General features: G+C 41.9%; 1 protein-coding gene across 1 annotated transcript in view; it reads left to right on the top strand.

The window, feature by feature from the left end:
- Positions 1-3201: 3201 nt before the first annotated feature.
- LOC309548674 (uncharacterized protein) overlaps positions 3202-24917 on the top strand; it is a 117963-nt gene continuing 96247 nt past the window's right edge. Inside the window, 3 exon segments of the mRNA XM_082248636.1 lie at positions 3202-3351; positions 9753-9854; positions 15959-16097. Of these exon segments, the coding sequence (XP_082104762.1) occupies positions 3334-3351; positions 9753-9854; positions 15959-16097 (259 nt within the window). The 5' untranslated portion in view covers positions 3202-3333.

Genomic DNA, 24917 nt, shown 5'->3' with positions numbered 1-24917 from the left:
AGTTATGATACTCTGAATATTATTGTATTATATCACCGAAAAGGTAGCACAGCACTATTCACTCATTATTGCACACTTTGTTTAACCACTTTACCACTAGAGCATTTTGCTGTCTTACGTCTGGGCCACTTTTTGCGATTCGGCACTGTGCGACTTTAACTGACAATTGCGCGGTCGTGCGAGGCCATACCCAAACGAAATGTACGTCCTTTTTTTCCCATAAACAGAGCTTTCTTTTGGTGGTATTTAATCACTTGTGCAATTTTTACTTTTTGCGCTATAAACAAAAAAATGCGTAAATTTTTAAAAAACAACAATATTTTTCACATTTTTTTATATGAAATTCCCCCCAAAAAAATGTAAAAATCAAAATTTTTTTAAATTTTTGGCCAATTTGTTTTCTGCTGCCTATGTTTGGTAAAGAAATTCACAATAAGCGTATTTTGATTGGTTTGCGCAAAAGTTATTGCGTTTACTAACAAAGGGAAAGATTTCTGTCATTTTTGGTGTTTTTTTTTAACGCGTAATGGTGGCGATCTGCGTTTTTTTTTGCGGGACTGCGACATTGCGACGGACAGATCGGACCCTTGACTGACATTTTTGACACTTTTGGGGGTACCAGTGACATTACTGCAGTAATCAGTGCTATATATATGCACTGTTACTGTAAAAATGACACTGGCAGGGAAGGGGTTAATTTTATTGGAGAGGGAGGGGTTAATGTATGCCTGGTGCTTACTGACGTGTGTGGGGGGAGGTGAGTGAGTGACACAAGGACAGATCCAGGGCTCAGCTATGCTGAACCCTGCAATCTGACCCTGCCTGTCACTTGGGAGATCTGCCCGCTTGTGTTTACACAAGCAGGCGGATCTCCACACTAGATCCCCGACGATCGGGGAAGAGCGGCGGTGATCGCCGCTGCTTCTCTCCTGGCCGATTCCCGCTGTGACTGAATACAGCGGGAGCCAGCCTCCGGCGGCGCGCGCGCGCCGCCGGGAAAGGGGAGTGCCTGACGACGTAGTACTACGTCGTCAGACGATAACGAGCCACTTTGCCTGCAGTAGTACTACGGTACTCAGACGGCAAGTAGTTAAATAGCTGTGGATAAGCTATAAAGTGCTAGCAGCAACCCCCCACATTTCGTTTATCTATTTTATACGCACATTGTTAGCGCGAGAGCCGATACACCTTATACACATACCAAGCCACAAGCCCTCAACATGAAGAGGTGCTTTGAGGAAGGGGGGGCTCTGCCCCCCACCCCAAAACACCTTGTCCCCATGTTGATGGGGGCAAGGACCTCTTCCCCTCAATCCTGGGCTGTGGTTGTGGGGGTCTGTGGGCAAGGGACTTATCAGAATCTGGCCTCCAGATACCACCCCCCCATGTGAATGAGAATGGGGAGCATTGTACCCCTACTCATTCACTAAAAAAGTGTAAAAATAAAAACACACACACAGTGTTTGACAATTCCTTTATTAAAAGTAAGAAAAATGTCCACCGATGTAGATCCATCATCAATCACGACACCCACTGCCACCGCCGGACACGAAAAATTAAGAAGAAAGCTACGCTTCACCTATAACGAAGGCTAACGCGCTCCCGCTCTGCCATTTGACAGTTCTTATATAGGTAAGGGGTTATGCCACCTGGCAACAACACCTGGTAGTAATGAATGGAGAGCAAAAGGTATACAAAGAGTGTTGTCCATTTGCCACCAAGAGCCATTAAAACAAATGTCTTTTATAGAGCTATCTTGACTCTTCTTCCCCATCAACACCCTTAAAACCACTTACGATACCATCATGGCCTTTATTTTGTTTCTTGACAGCTTGTAGAACAATATTAAAATCCTGGATGTCACCTACTGCTCCCAAATTAACTACAGTGAAAAAGGAGCTGAAATTCTTGATGTATATTGAAAAGCTGGATAGAATAACACAAGCTTTTAACTCCACTAAATGCTTTTAACCGATGGCAAAGATTTATGGAATATTCATTGTCAAATTTGGAAGTATACCAGATGAGTTGACCATTTCTTTATTCTGAATGGTTCATTAAAGCAAATCTATGTGATTCTCTAGGCCAGTGATGGCAAACATTGGTACCCCAGATGTTTTGGAAGTACATTTCCTATGATGCTTGTGCACTCTGCAGTGTAGTTAAGCATCATGGGAAATGTAGTTCCAAAACATCTGGGGTGTCACCATCACTGCCCTAGGCAGACTAAGAATCCAACAAAGCGATACCTAATATCAACAATTTCATTTATCAAGTGTCTGCAGAATGTTTAAGAATCTCCAACATAGTGAACCAAGATATTATCGACGGATAACAGTTAATTTATATTATTCGTAATATTAAGGATTTTCTTTAACTTATTTCTTCTCTGTTCTCTTTCCTTATTCTTTTTATCTTCATATTTAATTCTATAGCAGATTTTCTCTATAGAGTAACCAAATATAACACTAGTTGAAATGCTAATTGCTCATACATGTTTTCGCTATAAATTTAATATTGGATACTCATTACCTATTTTGCAAATATGTTACTGTGATTAAACTACAGAATACAAGTACTAGGACATAACATCAATTTATAAAACTGAATTTGGATTGGACTGAAGGTAGATAAGATATAAGCCATGTAAATGTTTATTTTTTTATGCTGTCCTTGTTTGGTTATACCATTATTTTATTTTGTTTTTTGTTTTTTTTTTCTGTCATTATTTTTCTGGGACTTTTGTAAATTAAAAAATTATTTGAAAAAAAATGTATATTGTTACATGCATTTTCAAATTGATAAAATGATGAAATAATTATGTAATTACTTACAATCAAGTAAGTTTATATAAAAACTGACAATTAACCTAGTTGCTCATGCTTGGTCTGTTAAATAATACCATTAAAAGCATTTTATTACATCTATTCAATAAGTGCAAATAAATGTCTGTTGATCCTGTTGAGAAAGCTACTGGAGGGCCGATACAAGTCCAGTCATCGTGCACAGAGAGAGAAGCAGTTACTGGTCTTTATTACAGGAAGATCTTGCACAAAGGCAAAATTTCATAATGGATTGCTGCACAGAGTTGAAAGAAATACACATCAATTTGCAAGAAAAGAACACCAAGATGAATGTCAGATTTCACATGTCTCATGCACTATTACAATATTTACCTACCCTGGAGTTCAGCTTTAAAAGGCTGGTCAAGACAGGCTGAGGCTTTGTAAAAGGGAGTGTCACCATCTCACAATCTCTCCTGCCAGCAAAGGGAAACCTAAAGAGGAAAGAGAGTGCCTAAAGCCGGGAGAAAAGACATCTTTTTCCACCAACATGTGCACTGCGGGAAAAGTACTGTAGTTTGTATATAATTCTTTTTTGCTTTGTTTGTTCTGAATAGTGTTGCAGACTTAATTTAGGTTTATTTTCGCATCAGTGCTAGGTTTCTCCTTGCAATGCATTCTTAATGGTTCGTTGTAGAGTATTGTCATGTTCTCATTTTTAAAGTTTTTTAAATATGTAGATTCCTCTGTTTACTGAATATCTTTACATTTAAATTATAGCTAAAGGTAGAACTTTTTTTTAGATTTGGATATAACACTGAAACCTCTATCAGGTTTTTATTGCTATCTGTGTCCCTATTAGAACCACTGTCAATATTTTTTTGCCATCTTTGTCCCTATTAGGATGATTCACTTTCTCTAATTGTCTTAATCACAGATGTCAGTGTGAAGGAAAGTGAGGGTGAATCCAAATTTTTGAGTCACCACCAGAATAGGAATAGAGGGGAAATCTTCCAATAGAGAACCTTGTTGCTGGGACAACAATCTATAAGGGAATTTCTCACATTGAAAAGATATCCTCTCACTGCTTTTAAAGTCCACAGAAAGTGAAGAGAAATCTCCCTAACGAGACAAAACTGGCAAAAAAAACTGCCCCTACTCTTTTTAAAATTAAAAACAAAAGTTGTGCAGTTAGAAATACGGTAGTTAAAAGAATGCTTTCCTACTGTGTTATAAAATCTTTTAGCCTTTATTTGTAAAAGCATGTTATATTATATTATATTATATTTTATTATATTATATTTTATTATGTTATGTTATATTATATTATATTATGTTATATTATGTTATATTATATTATATTATATTATATTATATTATATTATATTATATTATATTATATTATATTATATTATATTAACAATATAATTATATTTGGAGCCTCACTAGAGGTACAGAGATTATTATTGTGCTAAGTAGGATGTGGCATTTTCTTATCTAAAGCAAACAATGTTGTAATTATTATTTAGTTTTATTTGTAGGGTAAATGCCATTCCAGGAATTATCAAAAACAATTAAATTCAAAGAGAAGTAAAACTATTCCTTTATACACATGCCACAGATTGTTTAAAATAGCTTGTGTGCTCTTCATATATGCTGTATTATATGTGTGTGATTTGCTTCCTTTTTTGCAACTAATGTCAAGGAATAATAATAAATGTTTTCAGAAATATAATGTATGTGTTCTTCAAACATAACTTCTTTCATCTAAAGCATGAAACTTATAATAGACAAGAACTCATAATGGGCAGTCATGTTCTTATCTTATTATTATTATTAGCTGCAGTAGTTTCCAGGGCATTGCCATTAACTGCAGCAGCATAAAAATTATCATTGTATTAAATAATATTATTATTATTAGTAGTAGTGGTAGTGGTAGTAGTAGTAGTATTGTTATTTTAATTACATTACTGATCTACATAAAGTGTTTTTGGTCTGGTGAGCCATTTAGAAGATCTCATCTAAAGCCCCGTACACACGTACCGATAGTCGGCCGATCGTAGGCTTGTTAGTATGATGCTTCCGACAGCCGACAGTGCACTTTCGGCCGAAAAGAATCTGTCGTGCAGGCATTAAAATTTTTGTAGGCTAACACCAGAACGGCCGATTGTTCGCCAGTCAGTACAGAATTCAGCCGACAATCAGCAGATTTGCAAGACTGGGCATGCTCAGAAAAGAAAAAACACACGGAAAGTTAACCATCACATGACATCACTTCTGCAGTCGGCTGTTGTTGGCCGACAAAATTCGTGTGCAGTCTTTTGCAGTTTTCAACAGACACGACAGCCCTGGACAAAAGACGGCCGATCGTTCGGCCGACGATCGGTACGTGTGTACGGGGCTTAAGATGTTACATTTTTTTGCTTATAATAGCGTTTAAGGCCTCTTTCACACTTGTACGACCTAAAAGTCATGCAACTTTGACGTGACTTGAAGCAATGCCTGTGTAATCTTGGGGTCTATGGATCTCAAATCGCATCAAAGTCTACTACTTTGAAGTCGCTACGACAGCTATGAATGGTACTCATTGGAAATCATGGGGTACGACTTCTCATGTGACTTTGCAGTCCCAAGTCACAGGACAAGTCACACAAGTGTGAAAGGGGCTGTAATGAAGCCTGTACTGAAATAAATGGGTAAGCTGACTTTACTAACCTGCTTCTGACGAAGCTGATTGTCCGGCATTGCTTGTATACTTTCTAAACACTGAACTATGAACAGGCATGCAGAAAGTGAAGTAACAAGAACTGAAGCCAGAGGATCAGCATTCCAGCCAAGCAGCTGACATTTCAGAGCTTTCAAGCTCAACAGCTCTGATAAGGCACCTCTCACACAGAAAGGCTTCCCTCAAGGGATCCCCTGACAGTAATATGTGTCTGATGTTAGACATATAGTAAATATGGCTGTATTTGCAATTGCTATACACCACTTTAACCAGTATAGTAATCAATAAGTTTATCTTCTGCCACCACCTTTATTATGAATATAGATTTTGCAATTGCTGTTCTTTCTCTATATGCAAACATGTTCATTTAAATGGAGCAGCCAGTTAGTTTTATTTCTGCCCCTCACCCATGAGGTCATAACTTTGTTATGAATATAGCTTTCACAGCTGCTTTTTTCCCCACTATATGTTAACATGGTAATATAAATTGAGATGACAATTAGTCTTATTTTAGCAGTTTGGTTTTCACAGTGTTTTCCTGTATTTTTATGAACATTCCTTTTATGTGTGTTTATGCAATTTTATATATTTTTTACACACTAATTTGCAGGTTTATAGCACAACATATTTTGGCCCTTGAGTCTTTTTGTGTGTATATATATATGGGGGGGGGGGGGGTTCCTAAAACTGGAGAGGGCAAATCTGGTGCAGCTCTGCACAGACACCATTCAGCTTCCAAGTTTTATAGTCAAAGCTTAATTTACTATTAGTAAATTATAGTAACTTAGGTTACTATGCGCAGCTATACCAGATTCTGAGTGCTCCACCTTAAGTAAATTCCCCACTATGTGTCACTGCTTCCTAAGGTAGCCATGGATGTAATAGGGAATCCCCACAAGCATGCTTGTCTCCCCCCCCCCCCCCCCCCACTTTCCTGGCCAGTCAGGCTGCATGCTTGAATTAAGAGACTGGTATGAGTTTTTGGTTAACACAAATTTTATTGAAAACACAAAACAGGTATGGATGGTAATACAAGAATTGCAGGCCTTACGGCCAGGACAATATTATAATTAGATAAGATACATGTAAATGCAATATTGATAAAATAACCTGACAGAGATCCATGTAGACAAATAGAAGACAAAGTAAGATTTGTTCATAATTACAAAGCAAATTATCTTGTTGGCTACCATCCAAGCAGGTTTTTCAAGTGTAGGGAGATATGTGATGATGAATGGTTGCAGACCAAAGTATGTGCATGTAAGCATATGAGGGGTAGAATAGGAAGACCATAGAAGGAAGAAAATAAATTCCAGAAAACAGAGACAAAGACAAAAACATTTTTTTATTCCATCTTGAATAATGTTAATTTTTTGCCAGCTAAGACCGGCTCTTTTAGGCTATCTATAGCCTATTTAAGGCTGAGGAGTTATTATTATTTTAACAGGGCCGCTGTAGATCAAAATCAGAAAGGGTGAATCTGGGTAAAAGGAGGAATAAGGGGTGGGGACATGTGAAGACAAAAGGGGGGGATGGATAGGACTGGGTGACCAATCCTATCCTGGTGCCTCTCCCTCAGATTGTGCAAACTCATAGACCTAACTCTCTTGTACATCAGGTCAGGACTGCCCATCAAGGTGGTGACGCAGTTAATTGAGTATACTGTGCAGGCTCAGTAAAATGGTGCCAACAAGCCCAAGTTTTTGTATATTTAGAGGGTGTCTCATGTTTGATACTGATAAGCTTTTCCATTTCTGCTACCTTATTTCCTCAGCCGAGCCATTCCGTCTGGTATGGATTTTTAGGGGGCATTTTTTTTTTGTGAGAGGTTCCCCCTTAAAATATATACCAGAAGCAAAGTGTCTGGAATGTATTTTGAGGTGAACTCTATGTTTTTTTGTTTATTTTTTTTCATTCTTGCCATAGGATATGCTACAGCAAAAATGGTATTTACAAAGAAAACAACAATACAGTTTAAATGTTTAAATTGCCGGAAAATTATAATTATTGCCAGTTGCCAAATGTCCTCCAAAATTCATAGCAGACACTCGGAGGGGTCTGTGTGCTACTTTTAAATAAAAAATAAATAAAAACTAAGAAGATGTTAATGGCATGTCATTTTTCCAGCAATTTCAAACCATTTTTCCTTTTGCCCCTGAAGTCTAGGGGTAGGATGTGTGGCCATTAGGTTCCTTCCCCTCCTGACCATGAGTAGAGGTGTCAGCCAGGCCTTTTGGCTAGGTAGACCATGTTTGAGCCTTGCCCCTGTCAGGAGTCTTGTGTCCTGGGGGGTCAGGGTAAAGTCCTATTCCTTTGGGGGATGGACATAAGGCAGATCCTTAAGTACACTTTTTTGTGTGTGTATGACATGTACTTTTTGGTACACTTATGCGCTTTTTTTTTTTTTGCACATCCCTGCAGTTAAAAAAAAAGTAGACTTGTGGAGAAAAGGTCTGTCCTGGGGAGATCTGTGCTCTGTCTATACTGGCAGGGAGAGGCATGTACTGGGAGGGGAAAATCTGCTGTTTGTAAAGGAGAAGAAAGGTCTTTGCTGGGTGAGAAAAAAGATCTGTATTGAGGGGTTTCTACAGCAGGAAGGGGTCATTTTTCAGTTCAACTGTATACAGTACATTGGCCTGTACATTACATATTCTTGACCCCTACACACAGTGCTATGCACTCTTAATGCCTGCACTTCATGCAATAAAAACTTGTGTTCCCTAAACTAAAAACTGGAGAATGCAAATTCTGGTGCAGATCTGTATAGAAACCAATAAGCTTCCAGTTTTTTTTTTATCAAAGCTTAACTGAACAAGCTGATATTAGAAGATAAATGGCTACCATGCACAGCTGCACCAGATTTTGCACTCTCCAGTTTTAGTAAATCAACCCTGTGTGTTACATACTTCTGAGCCATGCATGCTGTGCATAACACACTCCTAATCCCTGCACTCTATGCATAGCACACCGCTGATCCTGAGACTTGTGCCTTACACACTCCTGACCTCTGCAGTCTGTGAGTTACACACTCTAAAACCTAGTGCACACTGTGAGGTTTTTTTGTTCAACCCAAAGGGCTGATTGAAAAAAAAGGGTAGAGCTCAGAAGGAGATCCTGTACTAACAACCTGATGTTAGTACATCGATCTCCCCCACTGAACTATTGTGTTCTGATATGGGGACAGCCAGAATACTGAGTGCTGATCGGATGTCGATCAGCAGACCTTTTTTGGTCATGCCCCTTCCACAGAAGCCGAACGTTCAGCTGACTTCTGTCAGACCACCTGCTGTACACACGGGCCAAATGTCGGACGGTTTCTATTACACTGGCTGGTTTCACCCGATATTCGTCCCGTGTGTATGGCCCTTTAGTCCAGCAGAGTAAGCTTCAGTTTTAATTAACCAGACCCTTTAAAGACGCTCTACTTTTACCATAAATTGGCCACACCCACAGTACATTGTGGAACACTCAGGCCTGCCTCATATCTCTATTCATAGTGTCCAAGGCATTTTGTCTTTATACCGTCAGTGTCTGCCTCTTTTTTTTACAAACATCTGTTTCAGAGTGTGATATAAATTGGTTTATGGACATACAAATTTTCTGTTAATTCTGCTTTTATTATGGCTGACAGTCTTACTTAGGTAACTAAACAGATACTTGGTAGTCGGAGCTTACATACCACAAAACAAAACCAGTGTTTGGTACCCTTGATATACCAAATATAGAAAATAAATAAATGTGGCTGCCCCTCTAAAAATGAAAACAACACCTGTGGTAGGTGAATTATAACACATTAAACACATAAATAACCATACATACAAATATTAAAATTGTATATAAAACTGAATATAATAAAGTCCAGTGTGACAAATCCCAACACCAATTTTTGCTCCAATGATTGAGTTTCCTTGATCTTCACTGCTTATGCTCAAAGAGTGAACACTTACTCTTGGAGCACGAACGGTGAAGATTAAGGAAATGCAATCATTGGAGCAAAAATTGGTGTTGAGATTTGTCACACTGGCCTTAATTATATTCAGTTTATTTACAATTTTACAATTTGTATGTAAGGTTATTTATGAGTTTAATACTGATCAAGTATTGATGGTATCTGATGAGCTGTAAGTTGACTCCCCATTGGAGAATCTGTTACACACCAGATTGAAATCTAAAAATTGGGGTATAGTTGCATGATATCTTGATTGTATGAATGGCAATCTAATATTATATGCTCTTCTTTGCAGGATATTACATGTAAGGCAGCTGTTGCCTGGGAGCCTCATAAACCTCTGTCTCTTGAAACAATTACAGTGGCCCCACCAAAAGCCCATGAAGTTAGAATTAAGGTAAGCCTTTGGTGAGGTAAATTAACCAGTTCTGGACCGGAAGATTTTCCCCCTTAATGACCAGGCCCTATTTTGCAATTCGGCACTGCGTTACTTTAATGGACAAATGCGCGGTCGTGCGATTATGTACCCAAAAAAATGAATGTCCTTTTTTCCCCATAAATAGAGCTTTCTTTTGGTGGTATTTGATCACCTGTGCAATTTTTTTTTTTTTTTTTTTGCACTATAAACAAAAAAAAGCAACAAGTTTGAAAAAAAAAAAATACAATATTTTTCACTTTTTGCTATATAAAATCCCCCCCCCCCCCCCCAAAGAAATGAAAAATTAAAATGTTTTAACTTTTTGGGCCAATTTGTTTACTGCAACATATTTTTGGTAAAAAAAATCACAATAAGCGCATTTTGATTGGTTTGCGTAAAAGTTATCGCATCTACTAACTATGGGAAAGATTTATGTAATTTTTATTGTTTTTTTCTTTTTTTTTACTAGTAATGGCAGTGATCTGCGACCCCTAACTGACATTTTTGACACTTTTGGGGGTACAAGTGACATTACTACAGTAATCAGTGCTAAAAATATGCACTGTTACTGTAATAATGTCATTGTCAGGGAATGGGTTAACCCTGTTGGTGATCAAGAGGTTAAACGTAAGCCTAGGGGAGTGATTCTAACTGTGGGGGGGGGGGGGGGTTGGGCTTGTGAAATGATCACAGAGAAATGCGATCCTATATAGCAGGATCACATGGATGGTGTTTACATCAGCCAACCGTCCTTCTCTCTCAGCGGGGAGAGATCGAGGGTGTCAGGTGGCAATCAGAGCCGTCTGACACACACGCCAGCTTCCTCCCTGATGATCAGGCGGGAGCTCGCCGGCGGCGGTGCGCGTTCGCCCCCTAGCTCCTCCCAGGAAAATGACGTACCCCTACGTCGTTTTGTCTGGGAGAGCCACTCTGCTGCCTAGATATACAGTATGCGGTAGGCAAGTGGTTAAATAGTCAGTCAATATATAAATAGTGTAGTAGCACGCTGCCTCCTAGTGATAGAAATAAATAATGCACAGCTGCTGCAATCACTAAATGTGTTCCCACATCCACAGTAAATCAATATAAAAATGTGTGATCGCGCTGCCTCAGTAACAAAATATATGGTTAACTAAAATGTGACAATAAATAACTACAAATATAAACATTTCATAAATATAAAGTGCCAGTGCAAAATACATCTGTGCAGTGCACAAATGTGAATAAACAGTGCAAGAAAGTCCACTTAAAATTAAATAAGAATAATAAATCTTCTTATGGATAGTGCAATTGAAAAAGTCTCTATTCAGTAAAGTGCTTCACAAAAAAACTCCACAGTGTTACGCCAATTTCCAACTTGCTTGTGAAGTGCAAGCTCACCTTCATTCTAGACCCCCAAAGGGGTCAACTAAGCAGGTAAATAGATCAATCCTATGGATCAAACATAGGTTCCTTTAAGAGCGATAGGATTCCCTCTCCAAAATGGATAAACACAACTCACAAGCAGCTCATGGGTAACAAACAGAAAAGAATAGCCTCCAATAGTACAGTACCTGGGTTAATACGTTGAACACAACACACGGACCCCACTTAAAAAAAAAAAAAATCACATTTATTCGATAAAAAAATCATGTAATAAACATCCAGCATCTCACGTAATCAAGTGAATACTCCCACTGCAAGGGTCAACCTCTACGCGTTACGCCACCAACACACGTGGCTTCATCTTACCTCAATTGCAATATTCATAGGAAGATTTATTATTCTTATTCAATTTTAGGTGGACTTTCTTCCACTATTTATTCACACATTTGTTCGCGGATATATTTTGCACTGGCACTTTATATTTATGAAATGTTAATATTTGTAGTTATTTATTGTCGTGTTTCAGTCAGTCGACATATAACATTAAGAAAAAACTTGAACTTGTAAACTTTGTTATGCACATTTTCAAGCCCTAGACATGTTCGTGAAAAAAAGAATATACCTTTAAATTATTCAATTATGTCTTCATACTGCTCCAGTCAGTTATACACTGGAGCTGATGCAAATGGTGCTGGGACATTTAGCTTCATTTAGAAATGAGATGATTCAAGCCATTTCTTGCAGATAGTTTGCTTCCCATCAAGATATGTAGATAAGGAATGATCCATTTGTATACAGGACCTAACCTGTGTACCTGAGAACTGGGAGGAGTCAACACAAATGGATGGTTAAACATTGTTTATATTGTAGAAATTGAACAATCACAGAAATAAAGCAGTTTACACATCTGGTGCAGGTTATACACTTCTTCAGGCAAAGAGGGTAGTGTTTAGCAACAATGCACTTTCCAATAGAAATATAACATGGGCTTACAGACCACAGGATGCATAAGGAGCGCTTCCCTTCAAGTGGTTTTGGCATGACTGGGTCACACTGCAATTCCCAAAAGTCCTTGCAGATATCTGGCTGCCGGTGGGAGACCCATGAAGATTGCAGGAGAGACAGCCTGTAAGAGAAAACCTACTCTTTGCTCCGTCATCAGCTACCTCTCCTTATCATTGCTCCTATTCTCTTCAGAACCAGCAGAGCTCTGTCCCTAACCCACTCCCACTCTGCAGGTGAACTGAATGATTCAGAATCTCTTATATTAAACCAAAAAGCAAACATTTAATATATTGTAGCTTACCAATTCTTAGATGCAATGGCTCCATTCATTTCCTCTTTTATGCTTTCTTTCATTTATTATCACCTGGCAATCTGGCCAGTAGGTCTGTTGTTTTTCAACAGAACAAGCTCTCCTACCAATGTATCAGTTAACAGTGTTGAGACAAACCATTTACTGCAAGAAGAAGCCCTAATTTATTCTCCAGTAAATGTTGCTTTAACTGTTTGTTTAACTGCAGTGTGAGCTGGAGTTTGGCTTCAATTTGTTGGTGTACTTATAACAGTGCAGCATACCTCCCAACTTTTTGAGATAGGAACGAGGGGCACCTATTATCAAAAGTATGTAGGCATAGGACACACCCCTGCCCCCCCCCCCCCCTTTAAAGGATATTTAAACCAAAAAAGATTAGTTAAACCACAAGTGCTTTTTTATCACTACTATTACTTTATATTGGCTTTTGAAATTTACAAATGCAGCAATTTTAAAATCAGATGAAAGGTTTAGCACTGGGAAACACTTATTAACCAGTCCCTGTGTACCTGTCAAACTCATGGTGAGTCTGAAAAGCCAGTCCAAATGCATTCACTTTTATGAGCTGCCTGCACACAGCTCAGCACTACTCCAAAAAAAAAGATAAACAAATGGCTCTTCATGTTGTACAGGGGTCTATACCTGTGTGAATGAGACCCTAAAAATAAAATATTAGTATTTTGACCCTTCCAGGGACATGTCAATTCAAATAGGATGATTGCAAATGAAAATGCAACGCAGCATTTTTATGTGCAGTATAGCAGGAAAGAACCCTTACTTTTATACTGTCAAAATGAATTGCTGTTGGGGTCCTAGGAGCTGTTTATCTGTTTTCAAGCTTAGCAATCTTAAACTGTATTTATTTAGGAATAAAATTGAGGTTTGCTTTAATATTGTACACTGCTGTTTAGATCCATGAGCTCACAATCTATTCCCAGATTGAAAATGAATGAATGAATTGAAAATTGTATTTTGTATAGATTTATATTAAATAAATATGCTGCCTCCTGAGTCCCGGTTCACACTACCGCGACTTGTCAGGCGAATGGTCAGCCTGACAGGTCGCTGTCCATTCTGTGCTACGGTAACCATTCTAATAGGAGCGACTCAGAAAATAGTTCCTGTACTACTTCGGGGCGACATCGGAGCGACTTGCATTGACTTCCATTATGTGAAGTCTGTGCAAGTCGCGCCGAAGTCGCGGTGCACACGAATTCACAGGTCGCCCCCGAAGTCGGATCGCCATAGTGTGAACCGACATTTCGGCCTTGTTCACATCAGTGTACCTATCCACAGCAGCTGTGTCTGTGCAGCCTCTGCATTCCAATTGACATGAATAGGCCTGCCTGCACATTGATGCATGAAACATGCAGACAAAGACAGCCCTTGGCATGGGTGTATGAATAGGTACACCTGTGTAAATGAGTCATAAGGCCATATTTCTACTCACGGTCAGTGAAGTGAAGGTTCTGCCTATTAAGGAAAAACTATTGGTTTGCATTGACCAAATAGGTTGCTGTTTTAGCCCTATGAGCTATACCTATATCCAAACTCAGAACAGTAAATCTACATTTTAAAAAAACGAGGTTGGGGCATAGTACTACCTGTGTCATGTTGACAAGCATAGTTAAATTTGCCCCAGCATTTGTACTGTACCCTCTGACTGCCTTGTTAGACTCTTGGTGGGCAGCCAGGGGGTGGTAAAAACACATTCTTACTGCCTGTCTGAACAGGGCTCAACCCAGTATTATAGTAGTGGCCTGCACTGTCTTGAGTATGTAAGCCATAAAATAATATAACATGTAACAGTATGTAGGATTAAAAATGTGCATTGACATACAAATATAGCTTTGTCACATCTGTAACTCAACATAGTGCCAGATGTCAGTACGCCAAGCAAGCTGCATGATCCTCCTATGCAGATACCTGCAGAAACCTGCACATGATGAAATTGTGGCTGGTCAATGGAAAATATGGGTGTGTCATTATGCTATTTTAAAGAATTCTTATTCTTTATAGAGCTTTATGTTATGACATGGGCGTGTAGACACGACTTGTTTTTACTTCTTTTCTTCCCAATGGATTACATGTCTTTAGCATTGTTATGTTTAGTAAAACGACTGCCATTGACCATTTTTTGGCAGATGTTTAAAAAAAACTGGTCTGCTGGGACATCTTATTAACAGAGTAAAGGCTGTTCACTTAGCAAAGTGTATGCTTCCCCTGCTAATAATGCCCTAGAATGGGGGAGGGAAGGGTGATAGTGTGGTAGATATTAGGCTATATGAGCCTTTTAATAAGTAACTTTGGCTTCTGCAATAGATAGCTTTGGCAAGCGGCATGACAGTGCCCCTTGGCTGCACATCATTGCTCTAAACCAGTGTCTCTCTTTTTTCATTCAAGGAACCCTTTCAAATTCTGTACAATCTCAAGGCACCCCATTCTAAAATGTAAAAAATGAAACTAATAGTTTTACATATCGCAGAAATATCTACACATGTAGGACGCTAGAGGTGATTTATTCTTCCAAATCAAACATACCTTTGCACACTGGTACTGACTATTATTCCAATGTTTTTCCTCTCTCAATTTCTCTCCCTCATTCAGCTAATGTGATCCCAGTGATGACAGAGAGGGGCAGAGAAGGGGCAAATAAGCATGGTGTTCAGGCCACTTGACGTCCTCCTTATCAATCAATGACATCATTGGATGCTGGCAGCTAGAAGGTTCTAATGGTGTCAAAATGAAAACCTGTGGCTTTAATTAACTAAAAGGCAGATTTGACCCACCTGCTGGCTTGTATACAATTTTTGGTCAATATTCTGACATTTTGCACACCTGAAGAAACTTGAAGGCACTCTAGGGTGCCTGGGCACCATGGTTGAAAAATGTTGCTCTAAACCATCTTTATCTTAAATGTAACAAATGCAGATAATGCCTGTACAATGTGTTGAAACTGCTGCTTGTAGTATCTATCATGGGTGCTTGTGACAGGATGACAATACAGGAGCACAATTAAGAGACAACTGGAAGATATCCTATAGCAAGAAGTAGCTGAATAAAGGGCATTCATGGTTAGGTCATTAGCTATAATTTTATAACAACTTTTGGAAATAGGTTAACATGTTAAGGTTTATGTGAGATATTAGTGATTGCGTTTTATATTTATTTTAAGCATATAGAATTATTTCTGGAACTTTTAGCCATTCTGTGCACAAAAACTACCTAGAGTAGCTGCCCTACCAGACATCCAAGTCTTTGCTGAGCTCAGAACGAGGCCAGTTTTCCCTCTACTACCCATTATTTCTTTCATTATTTCCATTATCATTACAACCTCAAAAGATGTCATGATGACTATTTTATGTTAAATTTTGTTTTGTTTTTTACCTATTTTCCCATTCAGATTCTTGCTTCTGGTATTTGTGGATCAGACAGCAGTGTACTGAAAGAAATTATTCCTTCCAAATTTCCAGTGATTTTGGGCCATGAAGCAGTTGGAGTTGTGGAAAGTATTGGGGCGGGAGTGACTTGTATAAAACCAGGTGAGTTTAAAGAGACGCTGTCACTTTATGAATTCTCAGTGGTGCTTGCCTATACCTAAAACATAATTCATAATTCTCTGTTTTACCTGAATCCTGGGAAGTCCTGTTTAAAGAATGCTCCAATACTTCAACATAGTCTTAGAGCTTCCTGCTAAGTCCAACTTCTACACAGTCCTATTGCTCCATTACTATGATTTATGAGACCAGGCCACCTTCTTCCATTGTTCCATGGTCCAGTTCCCATGTTTACGTGCCTATTGTAGGCACTTTTGGAGGTGGGTAGGGGTCAGCATGGGCACCCTGACCACTCTGCAGCTACACAGCCCAATATTCAACAAACTGTGATGCACTGTTGTGTTCTGGTACCTTTCTATCAGAATCAGCATGACATTTTTAAGCAATTTGAGCTACAGTATCTCTTCTATTGGATCAGACTACATGGGCCAGCTTTTGCTCCCCAAGTGCATCAATGAGCCTTGACTGCTCATGACCCTGTCACTGGTTTGGCAGTTTTCCTTTGTACCACTATGCTGTCAATAACGTCTTAACTAGTGTTGAGCGAACACGGACTGTATTATTCGTGTTCGTACCGAATAATTGGATTTTTTGTACCCGAACACGGACACGGACACTTTACTGTATGTTCGGGTAAAAATCCGTGTTCGGTCGTTTTATTTCCGGGTTTTGCATGCTTTGGCGCTCTTTTCATGGCGGGCTTTCAACAGCCAATCAACAATCGTTTAACTGGTGTGCCTTAAGCCATCCCAGCCATGCCTGCAAATGTCTCAGTAGCTGTGATTGGCCGTCTGAAGCATGTGACCAAGTCTTTATAAGTTCGAGGCAGCCGCAGCGGCGTCATTATGCTGCTTAGATTCAGGGACAGAGCACACATCAACGTGCTGGCTGCTGATTAGGGAAAGATAGGCAGGAAAAAACCATTTGTGTCCGGATAGAATTGAGGGACAGGTCGGAGTGTTTAGGCAGGGCGAGTTGTAGGCATTTTAGGGATAGAGTCTGCTGAATTATAGGGTCAGTGTCTTCTACAAACTACAATCGATATTGCTGTGTGGGGGGTGGGGTCTGCACTCAATCCTGATCTACGATCTCTTCTCAATCCTGTTAGGGACAGAGTCTGCTGAATTTTAGGGAAACTGTGTTCTACAAACTACAATCGATATTGCTGTGTGGTGTGGGATTGGAGATAGGCAGGTGTCAGTGATCCACATCCATTTTTCTGTGTGTGAGCTGCAGTGAACACAATCTTTTTGGGCTGCAGTGAACACAATCTTTTTGGGCTGCAGTGAACACAATCTTTTTGGGCTGCAGTGAACACAATCTTTTTGGGCTGCAGTGAACACAATCTTTTTGGGCTGCAGTGAACACAATCTTTTTGGGGTGCAGTGAACAAAATCTTTTTGGGGTGCAGTGAACACAATCCTTTTTGGTGTGCAGTGAACACAATCTTTGTGGGGTGCAGTGAACAAAATCCTTTGTGGGGTGCAGTGAACACAATCTTTTTGGGGTGCAGTGAACAAAATCCTTTTTGGGGTGCAGTGAACAACATCCTTTTTGGGGTGCAGTGAACACAATCTTTTTGGGGTGCAGTGAACAAAATCCTTTGTGGGGTGCAGTGAACACAATCTTTTTGGGGTGCAGTGAACACAATCTTTTTGGGGTGGAGTGAACAACATCCTTTTTGGGGTGCAGTGAACAAAATCCTTTTTGGGGTGCAGTGAACAAAATCATTTTTGGGGTGCAGTGAACACAATCTTTTTGGGGTGCAGTGAACACAATCTTTGTGGGGTGCAGTGAACACAATCTTTTTGGGGTGGAGTGAACAACATCCTTTTTGGGGTGCAGTGAACAACATCCTTTTTGGGGTGCAGTGAACACAATCTTTTTGGGGTGCAGTGAACACAATCTTTGTGGGGTACAGTGAACAGAATCTTTGTGGGGTGCAGTGAACACAATCTTTGGGGGGTACAGTGAACACAATCTTTGTGAGGTGCAGTGAACACAATCTTTGTGGGGTGCAGTGAACACAATCATTGTGGGGTGCAGTGAACTCAATCTTTGTGGGGTACAGTGAACACAATCTCATACTTCTGAAGGTTTGAGGGTGCTGCCTGTTCCATACTCCCCCTACTCCTCATCTAGCCTTTTAGGGGTACAAACAATAGTAATTGGGGCCTAGTGTGGTTGTGTACGTGTGATATACATACACTTTTTTGGGATCATATTTTCTATTCCGCTATTTAATCAAAAACCTTTGGGGATCAGTTAAATTGGGGGATAGTCTGTGTTGGTATGTGTGAGAGAGATCCACCTTTCCAAGTTGTTGGGGTTCATCTCATACTTCTGAAGGTTTGAGGGTGCTGCCTGTTCCATACTCCCCCTACTCCTAGCCTTTTAGGGGTACAAACAATAGTAATTGGGGCCTAGTGTGGTTGTGTACGTGTGATATACATACACTTTTTTGGGATCATATTTTCTATTCCGCTATTTAATCAAAAACCTTTGGGGATCAGTTAAATTGGGGGATAGTCTGTGTTGGTACGTGTGAGAGAGATCCACCTTTCCAAGTTGTTGGGGTTCATCTCATACTTCTGAAGGTTTGAGGGTGCTGCCTGTTCCATACTCCCCCTACTCCTAGCCTTTTAGGGGTACAAACAATAGTAATTGGGGCCTAGTGTGGTTGTGTACGTGTGATATACATACACTTTTTTGGGATCATATTTTCTATTCCGCTATTTAATCAAAAACCTTTGGGGATCAGTTAAATTGGGGGATAGTCTGTGTTGGTACGTGTGAGAGAGATCCACCTTTCCAAGTTGTTGGGGTTCATCTCATACTTCTGAAGGTTTGAGGGTGCTGCCTGTTCCATACTCCCCCTACTCCTAGCCTTTTAGGGGTACAAACAATAGTAATTGGGGCCTAGTGTGGTTGTGTACGTGTGATATACATACACTTTTTTGGGATCATATTTTCTATTCCGCTATTTAATCAAAAACCTTTGGGGATCAGTTAAATTGGGGGATAGTCTGTGTTGGTACGTGTGAGAGAGATCCACCTTTCCAAGTTGTTGGGGTTCATCTCATACTTCTGAAGGTTTGAGGGTGCTGCCTGTTCCATACTCCCCCTACTCCTAGCCTTTTAGGGGTACAAACAATAGTAATTGGGGCCTAGTGTGGTTGTGTACGTGTGATATACATACACTTTTTTGGGATCATATTTTCTATTCCGCTATTTAATCAAAAACCTTTGGGGATCAGTTAAATTGGGGGATAGTCTGTGTTGGTACGTGTGAGAGAGATCCACCTTTCCAAGTTGTTGGGGTTCATCTCATACTTCTGAAGGTTTGAGGGTGCTGCCTGTTCCATACTCCCCCTACTCCTAGCCTTTTAGGGGTACAAACAATAGTAATTGGGGCCTAGTGTGGTTGTGTACGTGTGATATACATACACTTTTTTGGGATCATATTTTCTATTCCGCTATTTAATCAAAAACCTTTGGGGATCAGTTAAATTGGGGGATAGTCTGTGTTGGTACGTGTGAGAGAGATCCACCTTTCCAAGTTGTTGGGGTTCATCTCATACTTCTGAAGGTTTGAGGGTGCTGCCTGTTCCATACTCCCCCTACTCCTAGCCTTTTAGGGGTACAAACAATAGTAATTGGGGCCTAGTGTGGTTGTGTACGTGTGATATACATACACTTTTTTGGGATCATATTTTCTATTCCGCTATTTAATCAAAAACCTTTGGGGATCAGTTAAATTGGGGGATAGTCTGTGTTGGTACGTGTGAGAGAGATCCACCTTTCCAAGTTGTTGGGGTTCATCTCATACTTCTGAAGGTTTGAGGGTGCTGCCTGTTCCATACTCCCCCTACTCCTAGCCTTTTAGGGGTACAAACAATAGTAATTGGGGCCTAGTGTGGTTGTGTACGTGTGATATACATACACTTTTTTGGGATCATATTTTCTATTCCGCTATTTAATCAAAAACCTTTGGGGATCAGTTAAATTGGGGGATAGTCTGTGTTGGTACGTGTGAGAGAGATCCACCTTTCCAAGTTGTTGGGGTTCATCTCATACTTCTGAAGGTTTGAGGGTGCTGCCTGTTCCATACTCCCCCTACTCCTAGCCTTTTAGGGGTACAAACAATAGTAATTGGGGCCTAGTGTGGTTGTGTACGTGTGATATACATACACTTTTTTGGGATCATATTTTCTATTCCGCTATTTAATCAAAAACCTTTGGGGATCAGTTAAATTGGGGGATAGTCTGTGTTGGTACGTGTGAGAGAGATCCACCTTTCCAAGTTGTTGGGGTTCATCTCATACTTCTGAAGGTTTGAGGGTGCTGCCTGTTCCATACTCCCCCTACTCCTAGCCTTTTAGGGGTACAAACAATAGTAATTGGGGCCTAGTGTGGTTGTGTACGTGTGATATACATACACTTTTTTGGGATCATATTTTCTATTCCGCTATTTAATCAAAAACCTTTGGGGATCAGTTAAATTGGGGGATAGTCTGTGTTGGTACGTGTGAGAGAGATCCACCTTTCCAAGTTGTTGGGGTTCATCTCATACTTCTGAAGGTTTGAGGGTGCTGCCTGTTCCATACCCCCCCTACTCCTCATCTAGCCTTTTAGGGGTACAAACAATAGTAATTGGGGCCTAGTGTGGTTGTGTACGTGCGAGATACATACACTTTTTTTGATCATATTTCCTATTCCGCTATTCAATAAAAACCTTTGAGGATCAATTGAATTGCGGGATAGTCTGTGTCGGTACGTGTGAGAGAGATCCACCTTTCCAAGTTGTTGGGGTTCATCTCATACTTCTGAAGGTTTGAGGGTGCTGCCTGTTCCATACTCCCCCTACTCCTCATCTAGCCTTTTAGGGGTACAAACAATAGTAATTGGGGCCTAGTGTGGTTGTGTACGTGCGAGATACATACACTTTTTTTGATCATATTTCCTATTCCGCTATTCAATAAAAACCTTTGAGGATCAATTGAATTGCGGGATAGTCTGTGTCGGTACGTGTGAGAGAGATCCACCTTTCCAAGTTGTTGGGGTTCATCTCATACTTCTGAAGGTTTGAGGGTGCTGCCTGTTCCATACTCCCCCTACTCCTCATCTAGCCTTTTAGGGGTACAAACAATAGTAATTGGGGCCTAGTGTGGTTGTGTACGTGCGAGATACATACACTTTTTTTGATCATATTTCCTATTCCGCTATTCAATAAAAACCTTTGAGGATCAATTGAATTGCGGGATAGTCTGTGTCGGTACGTGTGAGAGAGATCCACCTTTCCAAGTTGTTGGGGTTCATCTCATACTTCTGAAGGTTTGAGGGTGCTGCCTGTTCCATACTCCCCCTACTCCTCATCTAGCCTTTTAGGGGTACAAACAATAGTAATTGGGGCCTAGTGTGGTTGTGTACGTGCGAGATACATACACTTTTTTTGATCATATTTCCTATTCCGCTATTCAATAAAAACCTTTGAGGATCAATTGAATTGCGGGATAGTCTGTGTCGGTACGTGTGAGAGAGATCCACCTTTCCAAGTTGTTGGGGTTCATCTCATACTTCTGAAGGTTTGAGGGTGCTGCCTGTTCCATACTCCCCCTACTCCTCATCTAGCCTTTTAGGGGTACAAACAATAGTAATTGGGGCCTAGTGTGGTTGTGTACGTGTGATATACATACACTTTTTTTGGATCATATTTTCTATTCCGCTATTCAATAAAAACCTTTCTAGGGCAAGATCTTAAATTACAGAAATATGAGGAGACCGTCAAATAAGGGCCGTGGCCTGGGTCGTGGTGCTGCTGGTAGAGCTCCTGTTGCAAGGAGAGGACATGGTCGATCTGTGCCAGCTACACGCACAAGTGAAACACCTTCCTCAAGTGTGAGTAGGCGACAGAACCTGCATCAGTATTTGGTAGGGCATCAAACGCCCCTAGAAGTGATGAGGCCAGAACAAGTTGAGGCGATAGTAGATTGGTTTGCTGCTGACAGTGCCTCCAGTTCCTTCACATTGTCTCCCACCCAGTCTACTGCAGAAAGGTCAGAGTTGGCACCTGCAGCCAATGTCCAACCGTCTTTCACCTCACCCCCTTGCAAATCAGGCCAGCAGTCTGAGCCCCAAGCCATACAGCAGTCTCTTATTCTTTTTGAGGACTCTGTCAGCAGGGTTTCCCAGGGCCATCCACCTAGCCCTGCCCCAGAAGTGGAAGAGATTGAGTGCAGCGATGCCCAACCACTTATTTCTCAAGATGAGTACATGCAAGGATCATCGCAGCACGTCTCCGATGATGACGAAACGCAGGTGCCAACTGCTGCGGCGTTCAGCATTGTGGAGACCGACAAGGAGGGCAGGGGTGAAGACTGGGTGGAAGATGATGTGGAGGACGATGAGGTCCTCGACCCCACATGGAATGAACGTCATGCAGGTGACCTGAGTAGTTTGGAGGAAGAGGCGGTGGTCGCACAGAGCCACCAGCACAGCAGAAGAGGGAGCAGGGTGCAGAAGCGGAGCGGCCGTGCCCTAGACACTACGCCCGCTACTGCCCAACGCAGCAAGGGAACGAGCGCACCAAAGTCAGCTCAAAGGAGTTCTCTAGCGTGGAAGTTCTTTAGAAAATGTGCTGATGACAGGACACGAGTGGTTTGCACCCTGTGCAATCAGAGCTTGAAGCGAGGCATGAACCTTCTCAACCTGAGCACAACCTGCATGATCAGGCATCTAAGTGCAAAGCACGAGCTGCAGTGGAGTACACACCTTCAAAACCAAGAAACGTCTCTGGCTCATCCTGCTTCCTCTTCTGCTGCAGTCTCGGCCGCTCCAGCCACATCTGTAGTGATACCGGCACCTGCCACCCCGCAAACAGACGATCTGTCAGCAACACCACCACCTGGGTCACCAACAACCATCTCCACAATGTCCCGTGGAAGCGTTCAGCTTTCCATCTCCCAAACACTTGAGAGGAAGAGGAAGTACCCCCCTACCCACCCGCGATCCCTGGCCCTGAATGCCAGCATTTCAAAATTATTGGCCTTTGAAATGCTGTCATTCCGTCTGGTGGAGACGCACAGTTTTAAAAACCTTATGTCGGTGGCTGTCCCACAGTACGTCGTGCCCAGCCGCCACTACTTTTCCAGGCAAGCCATCCCTTCCCTGCACAACCAAGTGGGGGAAAATATCAGGTGTGCACTGCGCAACGCCATCTGTGCCAAGGTCCACCTAACTACGGATACGTGGACCAGTAAGCACGGTCAGGGGCGTTATATCTCCCTAACGGCACACTGGGTAAATGCAGTGGCGGATGGGCCTGAGGCGGATAGCAATTTGGCGCATGTCCTTCCACCACCGAGGATTGCAGGGCGCTTCAGTTTGCCTCCTGTTCGTAACTCCTCCTACTCCGCTTCCTCATCCTCTACCGCCTCCTCATCCGGACAGCGTAACACCTTCACCACCAACTTCAGCACGGCCAGGGGTAAACGACAGCAGGCAGTTTTACAACTTGCCTGTTTGGGGGACAAACCACACACCGCGCAGGAGTTGTGGAGGAGCATGGAACAGCAGACAAATGAGTGGTTGCTGCCAGCGAGCCTCAAGCCCGGCCTGGTGGTGTGTGATAACGGGCGAAATCTCATAGCAGCTCTGGGCCTAGCCGGTTTGACGCACATCCCTTGCCTGGCGCATGTGCTGAATTTGGTGGTGCAGAGGTTCCTTAAAAACTACCCCGATATGTCAGAGCTGCTGCAGAAAGTGCGGGCCGTTTGTGCGCACTTTCGGCGTTCTCACCCTGCTGCTGCTCGCCTGGCAGCGCTGCAGCGTAACTTCGGCCTTCCCGCTCACCGCCTCATATGTGACGTGCCCACAAGGTGGAACTCCACCTTGCACATGCTGGAAAGACTGTGAGAGCAGCAGCAGGCCATAGTGGAGTTTCAGCTGCAGCACGCACGCGTGAGTCGCTCTGCGGAACAGCACCACTTCACCACCAATAACTGGGCCTCCATGCGAGACCTGTGTGCCTTGTTGCGCTGTTTTGAGTACTCCACCAACATGGCCAGTGGCAATGACGCCGTTCTCAGCTTAACTATCCCACTTCTATGCCTCCTTGAAAAAACAATTCGGGCGATGATGGAAGAGGATGTGGCACAGGATGAGGAGGAGGAGGAGGATGAAGAGGTAACATTTCCAAGGCTTTCAGGGCAGTCATTCGCAAGGGGCTCCGAGGGTGGGTTCCTGCACACGCAAACGCCAGGGACGCAATTGTACTGCAGGGGCACAGTTCTGGAGGATGAGGAGGATGAGGAGGAGGAGGAGCTGGAGGAGGAGATGGAACCATGTTCACAGCAGGGTGGCACCCAGGCCAGCTCATGGCCATCACTGGTGCGTGGCTGGGGGGATACAGAGGACACGGACGATACACCTCCCACAGAGGACAGCCTTTCGTCGCCTCTGGGCAGCCTGGCACACATGAGCGATTACATGCTGCAGTGTCTCCACAACGACCGCCGAGTTGCCCACATTCTAACTTGTGCTGATTACTGGGTGGCCACGCTGCTGGATCCCCGTTACAAGGACAACGTACCGTCCTTAATTCACTCACTGGAGCGCGATCGCAAGATGCGCGAGTACAAGCGCACGCTGGTAGACGCCATGCTGCTGGCATTCCCATCTGACAGCGGGGCCACAGTGGAAGCACAAGGCAGAGGAGGAGGAGGAGGAGGTCGCCAACGCAACCAGGGCACCGCCAGCACCTCAGAAGGCAGGGTTAGCATGGCCGAAATGTGGAAAAGCTTTGTC

The sequence above is a fragment of the Pelophylax lessonae genome (genome assembly GCF_965119305.1).
Source record: "Pelophylax lessonae genome assembly, chromosome: 1".
Lineage (NCBI taxonomy): Eukaryota > Metazoa > Chordata > Amphibia > Anura > Ranidae > Pelophylax > Pelophylax lessonae.
The sequence above is the reverse complement of the archived record's forward strand: the minus strand, read 5'-3'. Positions and strand labels throughout refer to the sequence as shown.